Source organism: Triticum aestivum, chromosome 2D, assembly GCF_018294505.1.
Source record: "Triticum aestivum cultivar Chinese Spring chromosome 2D, IWGSC CS RefSeq v2.1, whole genome shotgun sequence".
Taxonomy (NCBI): Eukaryota; Viridiplantae; Streptophyta; class Magnoliopsida; order Poales; family Poaceae; genus Triticum; species Triticum aestivum.
The window spans coordinates 596,368,893-596,376,225 of record NC_057799.1 but is presented as its reverse complement, the minus strand read 5'-3'; the positions used below and the strand labels follow the sequence as shown (position 1 = coordinate 596,376,225).

Below are 7,333 nucleotides of genomic sequence, written 5' to 3'. Positions count from 1 at the left end.
CGGTGACGCTAGGGTTGTAGAGATATTAGTATGCGAAAACCCAAAAGTTGTTCGGAGTCCCGGATGAGATCCCGGACGGAACGAGGAGTTCCGGAATGGTCCGGAGGTGAAGAATTATATATAGGAAGTCCAGTTTCGGCCACCGGAAAAGTTTCGGGGGTTATCGGTAGTGTACCGGGACCACCGGAAGGGTCCCGGGGTCCACCGGGTGGGGCCACCTGTCCCGGAGGGCCCCATGGGCTGAAGTGGGAAGGGAACCAGCCCTTAGTGGGCTGGGGCGCCCCCCTTGGGCCTCCCCCTGCGCCTAGGGTTGGAAACCCTAGGGGCACTACAACAAAAACGGCTTGTATGGTCGGTTTTTCTGAGACGCTATTTGTCTTCGTCTCTATGCCCATGAACACTAGCAAGCTAAAGACGCTTCTTAAGACGTTTATGGGGCGTCACAAACTTTTGCTTATAATTGGCCATTTAGAAAATAGGTATATAATTTTAATTAACTTAGAGACGATTTGTGAGACGTTTATATGCGACTATAATCTAATTTTGTGTACTCAAAAGGCAAATAAAATTGTAGTTGTGGTAAAATTTGAATGGATGACCCGAGTAATTGCAGAACAAATTGACCAAGAGGCATTTTGTTATTTGATTGCGACCTTAATCATCACATTCATAATATTCTTCTAAGTAATATTATATTAATATTCTCATGTTAAAACAAAAACCTTGATCATCTCTCCCTGGAAAAAAAATCCTTAGTCATCCGAGAGATACAAGGGATTTGATGATTTGCCCTATTATAGTTTGGCACTTGATGAGTTGCAACATTTGATTTAGACTTATATATACTTTACATTAATTTACTGATCATTTGCCCTGAGTGGCGTTTTGCTGAATTTTAATTTATTTAACTTGATAAATCCTAGTGGAATGACCTAAATACCCTTTGGTATTTTTGCAATCTGCTTTGTACTACTATACGCGGCTCCTGGACTAAACAAATCGATCTACTATGAGGGTTCGTCCTTAGCGCCGCCGCTGCTCGGCACCTCGGCACCAGCCGCCGCTCTCCCGCCGCCGTTTGCCCCCAGCCAGAGCTCTCAAGCCGCCGACGGTCGCCACCTATCATAGATCTGACGCCACCGCCACTCGCCCCTAGCCTCAACTCCTGCTTCGCTCCACTCTGCTCCCCCGCTGCTCGATGGTCGTTCCCTCTGGCCAGAGCTCCCACGCAGCCCCCCGCTGCTTCTCCCAGCCAAGTTCCCCAGCCGCCATATGCTGATATCCTCCCTCCAGCCAAAGTTCCCCTGCCACCCGACGCCGGTTTCCCCCTAGCCCAAGCTCCCCCGTCGCTTGACGCGATGGCGGAGCTGGGGGCCTTCCTGGGAATTCGGGGCAGATCCTATATGACGCCCGTGTCCGTCCGTTCGTCGCTGCTTCGCTGAAGCGAAGCGAGCGAACGAGGCGCACGGGCTGACTCACTTCGAGCGAGACCTGGTTTTGGGAACCTTCTAGTAGGTTCCTTAAACCGAGTTTTTTTCTTTTGCTAGTTTTTCCGTTTTTTACTTTTTTAAACCTTTTTGTGTCCTTTTTCTGTTTCTTTTCTTTCATTTTATCCTTTTTCGTTTTACTTTTATACTTTGTTTTCAAGAAAATGGTTCGAATTCCAAATTTTGTTCATGATTTTAAAAATTGTTCATGGATTTATTTTTTTACTTTAAAAAAATGTTCAAAATTCAAAAAAGTTCAGCGTATATCACAAAATGTTCAATATATATTTAATATTGGTTTAGTGTATATAACAAAATTGTTCCATGTGTAGTTAAAAATAGTTCAACGTATATTACAAAAATGTTCAATGTATATTTAAAATTTGTGCATCATATATCACAAAAATTTACACTGTGTAGTTAAAAAATTGTTCGGCATATATTCACAAAAAATTCAATGTTTATTTGAAACTTATAAAAATTCAACAAATGTTTGGAGTTTCATCTGTGGTCAATAATTATTCACGTTCTTTTTTTGTAAAAATCACGTTTTAAAATTTTGTTCGAGAAAACGTTATTCATTTCTTGAAGGAATGATTAAAAGGCGGATCTACCTCTGTACATAATATCTATCTTTGAGCGTTGTAATTTAACATATGGTGAGTCGCTGGTGCAGTGGGGAACAAAGCTGCTATATCGCGATGGGTCGCGGGTTCTAGTCCAATTTTTTGGTGGCATTTCTCTTTTTAGGTTCGCTCGTTGGAATGGCCGGCCCTTTTTGCGCTAATCCTTGACTACGAAAAAGTTTTGTGCAAAACAAATACTACATGTATTATAAGGTAATGAGTGACTAGGCCGTTGGCCCATGAGCCCAAACACAACCAGGCAGCCACGCTTGTTACCAGACACGAGGGACGTGGTGGTCTGGTCAGGCGCGCGAGTAGCCGACCGTGTTTCCCTTCCTCGATTCCAACTTTTCCCCAACCTAGCGCTAGCTGAAGGCTCTGGCGGCGGCGAGCGATTCTTGGTCCGGCGGCGGCGGCCGGCTCTCCTGCCTCTCCCTCGGTCCCTCCCCTCCCCTCCATCCGGCCATCTCACTCCCCTGCCCTCGGCCTCCGGCGCCCAGCCCTCTCCTCCGCGGCTCCCCCAGGCGCCAGGCCACCAGTCCGCCTCCGGCCTCCCGAGCGCGGCGGCAGCAACATCCAGCAGTCCGGCCTCCGTTCCTCAACAGCCACAATGTAGTGCATCTATTCTTTCCCTCCGTTTCTATTTTCTAAACAAATTGAAGATTATTCTGTGATTGCTTGTAAATTTAAATCGAACTTGATTCATTCGCTGCGTATGATCACAAATGATTGCTACTTACTAATTACTATGTGATTCATTTGCTTCTTACTATGGAAATTGAAATGTTTATCCAATGTACATCAGACCCGGACGCCGGTTGGCCCCGCCAAAACGCAGCTCCCCGCCAACGCCCCTCTCTCTCAGCTGCCGACCTCGGCAACGAGCTCACCCACACGCCTCTGCTGCCAGAAGATTGCCCGCAGGTTGTTGTTTTCTTTTTTTATATCTCTGCATCATGTGGAACATAGCTCGAATTGAGATATATCACTTGTGTTTTCCCTTTCTATCTTACTGTGATGCACTGTATTATTGCAATTTGAAAATTGTTGTTAAAAATCGGTGAACCTTTTTGGTGGTTGAATAACAATTGTTGTTAAAAACAGTGGTACTGTTGATTGGATGGCGCTCATTTATGACATAATATTCTTAAGTCGATCTGGTTAGGGGGAACTGCCTATGAATGCCAGAGAAGAATATTCAGCAGTGTGATGCAAAATTTGAATTACCTAAGTTGTGTGTCATCTCTACTTTTCTTGATTTATCAAAGCGAAACTAGTGGATATTACTTACTCCCTCCGTTCGGAATTACTTGTCCAAGAAATGAATGTATCTAGATGTATTTTAGTTGTAGATACATCCATTTTTGTGACAAGTAATTCCGAACGGAGGGAGTAGATTTTTAGTAACTAGTTACACCAGCTAGCCTTCTGCTGTTTGTCACTTGAATGCAGAAAAAAATCAAGCATTGGAGACATCCATTTTTTGTCATCGATGAAAACTTCTTTATGTACTTCACATAAATTCTTCTAGTAAAGACACTTCTCGATTTATGTTTTGTAATGTAAGGTGAATGATTGCGGTAAATCATATTATACAATTTGAACCTAAGTATCGAATGTATAGTTTAAATATGCTTGCCCGTCTTGTGGTCCTTTCACAAGATCATATTGGCTAAATAAGAGTAAGAATTTTTGTTATATGGGTCATCGCCGATGGCTACCACAGAATCATGTATTTCGGAGACGAAAGAAGGAGTTTGATAACACCGAAGAGATGGAACTTGCACCTATAACAATGAGTGGTAGCTCAGCTTTGAGGATGTTGCAGGGCAGAGTGTTTGTCTTAGGAAAAAAGGTTGTTGTGGCAAAGAAAGGGAAAGGGAAAAAGAAGGGCAAAGACATTGAAAAAGGAACTGAAGGTCCTGAAAAACAGAAGCGTAAAAGAGCGCCTAACAAGAAATCAGGTAACGTCGCACGTAAACCTGAAAAGAAGCCTGAGGATTGTTTCAAAAAGAAGTCGATATTCTTTGATTTGGAATACTGGGAGCACAACAAGTTAAGGCACAATCTAGATGTCATGCATATTGAGAAAAATGTCTTTGAAAATTTAATTGGAACCTTACTGGATATTGATTCTAAAACAAAGGATGGCCTTAATGCACGACTTGACTTGGGAGAAATTGGAATTCGATCTAGCCTTCAACCTCATGAAGGTGATAAGGGTAAAACTGAATTGCCGCATGCACCTTTTAATATGTATAAAGAAAAGAAGGAGATTCTTTGTACAGTGATTAAGAATTGTAGGACACCTGATGGTTGTGCATCAAACTTTTCAAGGTGTGTGAACATGAAAGAATTGACATTGACTGGCCTCAAAAGCCACGACTGCCATGTTATTCTACAAGACATCCTTCCTGTGGCACTTTTACACTGTTATCCCAGTAAAGATGTCATGATATTAGTTGTTGAGCTGGCTAATTTCTTCAAGAAACTATGCTCCAAAGTGTTAGATTTCTCTGAGCTTGACAAACTGCAAGAGAGTATTGTGAAGACACTTTGTAATATGGAAAAGGTTTTTCTTCCATCGTTTTTTACTGTCATGGTACATTTAATGGTGCATTTAGTTGAAGAAGCTAAACTTGGTGGCCCGGTGCATTACAGGTGGATGTACCCTCTAGAGAGGTATGCTACTTTGATTGATTTGTTATTTTCCACAGTGCATCTAAGTATATGATTTGATTTATTGTTTCCCATTATGCATATAACATTGTTGTTTTATGATGTTCAGATCATTTGTTTGGCTAAAGTCACTTGTGCGCAATAGAGCTTATCCTGAAGGTTCTATTGCTGAAGGATATACTGTTGAAGAATGCTTGACCTTTTGTTCAAGATTTCTAGAAGGAACCACACGTTTCACAAGAACATCTAGGAACCCTGATCCTTCAGATAATACAAAGGGCATGTACATGTTTGATAGTGTTGGTGAGCCAATTGGAAAGGCTGTCACTATAGGCCAATTGGACGATCAGCTTCTAGTTCAAGCACATCGATGTGTCTTGCGACACTCTGATGAGCTTGATGATCTCCGTAGGTGTGCTTCAATGCTATCTCCTATTTCTTTTATTTTTCACAACTTGGAAAAAATCATGATGTTATTTGTCTTATTATTACAGAGAATTTGTGGACCAAGAGAAGAGGAAACCGGGTAACTTAAATTTGACGGACGATGACAATGAGGATTTGATTAGTAGACACTTTGCTGACTGGTTGGAACAAAAGGTATAATTCACCTTTAGCATGTTCCTTCATTGTAGTTTCATGTGAACTCAATGTAACCACTCTTACATACAGGTTATACTAGATGATGGATCGGATATCACAGAAAAGATAAGAGCATTAGCCGCAAAACCAAGCAAATGCGGGGTGCGCTATAGTGGCTATATAATTAATGGTTTCAGGTTTCATACTATCAGTCGCGAGACAGGACGCGTGACACAAAATAGTGGTGTCGTGAACCTTGCTGAAAATGGTGTGTCCTATTATGGTCGGTTATCTGACATCTTTGAATTGTCATACAAAGATTACAAGGTGGTTTTCTTTAAATGTGATTGGTATGATGTTCATCACAAAGCTGGTATTATAAGAGATGAGTTTGGATTCACTCATGTGAACTTCTCCCGAAAAATACATACAGGGGAGAAGTTAGAGGATGATCCTTTTGTATTTTCTTCCCAAGTGGACCAGGTCTTCTATATTCAAAATCCGAGAAGTGAGAATTGGAATACCATGGTGAAATTCAAACCTCGTGATATTTTTGACATGGGTGGAGAACCATCTTCAGATGAAACAGAGTAGTCTTTGTGCTTTTAGCTTGTTACTGCAGCTAAGATATAGGTTGAGCACTTGTCATCCATGCTCCTAGGTAGAATTACTCCAACATAATTATTCCAGCTGGGTGGATCTTCTTCAGAATGTATTGTTCCCTATGTGACTCTGTGATGAACGAGCCTATGGTCTTTTTTTTAATGTGTATGTTCCCTTTTGTTATGAATGAACTGTTGTATGGCTATCCGTTTAGTTCTTTGAATAGTTTTTTAACATTCACGTGACAGTACTACTGCTAAATTTTGGAACCTTCTGATGAAGTGTGCTTCAGGTTCACTTGTTCTGATTGGATGCTTCTTTGTGCTAGTTTATAGAAAATGAAAGTAGTCTAGTCAATATTTCAATAATATTTTGCAAGTGCATGACATCGACTTTGCACGATTGACATCCCAGTTAACCAGAAAAAATTATAGCCAACAAAGATGGAGAAACTGGAAAATCATAAAAATCAGAACGAAGATGGAGAAACTTGAAAATCATAAAAATCAAAAGCAGTAAGGGATATTTGGTGAAATCAGTGAAGTGTTACAGTAACTAGTACATTTCTTTTGTTATTCTTAAAATCCTGGGAACGGCCACATATGGCCACTGACATTTGTAAAAAGTTAATTTTTTTGGGGAAAATCAAATTTGAAAATGTTTGCGGTCTTGAAAAAAAAACATGAATTTGAAAAAAGGTTCACACCTTCTGGACATGTTCATGAATTTGAAAAAAAGTTCACCAATTCAAAGAAATATAATCACAAACTAAAAAAATGAATTTAAAAAATATTGATGACCTTTAAAGAGTTTGAGTATTTGAAAAAGTTTCACAAATTTGAAAATGGTTTATGGTTTCAAAGGTTTTTTGCAAAAAAATTGGAAATTTTGACAAATTAGGGAACAATTCACAAATTCAAGATATATTTGTGACTTTGAAAAATGTTAACGGTTTGAAAAAATATTTACGAATTAAAAATTGGAAATTCTAAAAAAAGTTCGCACATTTGGAAGAACATGAAGAATAAAAAAAAGACAGAAAGGGAAATAGAAAAATAGAAAGGAAAAATAAATAAAATTAAAACAGTAGGTAAAAATAAAAGATAAAGGGAAAAAAAGGAAAACCCAGGAAAACATAGTAAAGCCTGACCGAAATAAACTGAAATAAAAGATAACCAACTTAAAAAAACTGACAAGCTTCTGGATGATTCCTAGAACCCAACCATGGAAGCTTTTGGGGGCCTCGAAACCCAGGAGCAAGAGGGAGGTTCGCGCTTGTGCTTTAGTTGGGCCGGTCATTTATAACAAAAACACCATGGCGCGAGATGCTGCAACCGGCCACGCTGAGAGTTGGAA

General features: G+C 40.3%; 1 protein-coding gene across 1 annotated transcript; it reads left to right on the top strand.

Moving 5' to 3' along the window:
- Window positions 1–2,428: 2,428 nt before the first annotated feature.
- On the top strand, window positions 2,429–6,137 carry LOC123054825 (uncharacterized). The gene is made up of 6 exons (XM_044478676.1): window positions 2,429–2,725; window positions 2,919–3,037; window positions 3,840–4,795; window positions 4,902–5,204; window positions 5,287–5,392; window positions 5,465–6,137. The coding sequence occupies exons 3-6, from the start codon at window positions 3,888–3,890 to the stop codon at window positions 5,966–5,968; spliced, it is 1,821 nt and encodes a 606-aa protein (XP_044334611.1). The 5' UTR covers window positions 2,429–2,725; window positions 2,919–3,037; window positions 3,840–3,887; the 3' UTR covers window positions 5,969–6,137.
- The last annotated feature ends 1,196 nt before the right edge of the window (window positions 6,138–7,333 follow it).

What these genes read in the sequence shown, in the direction of transcription:
- LOC123054825 (XM_044478676.1), top strand. Translation starts at nt 3,888, where the DNA reads ATGGAACTTGCACCTATAACAATGAGTGGTAGCTCAGCTTTGAGGATG. An exon ending in TGGATGTACCCTCTAGAGAG is followed by an intron (nt 4,796 to 4,901) that starts GTATGCTACTTT and finishes TATGATGTTCAG; the next exon opens with ATCATTTGTTTGGCTAAAGT. An exon ending in CTGACTGGTTGGAACAAAAG is followed by an intron (nt 5,393 to 5,464) that starts GTATAATTCACC and finishes TCTTACATACAG; the next exon opens with GTTATACTAGATGATGGATC.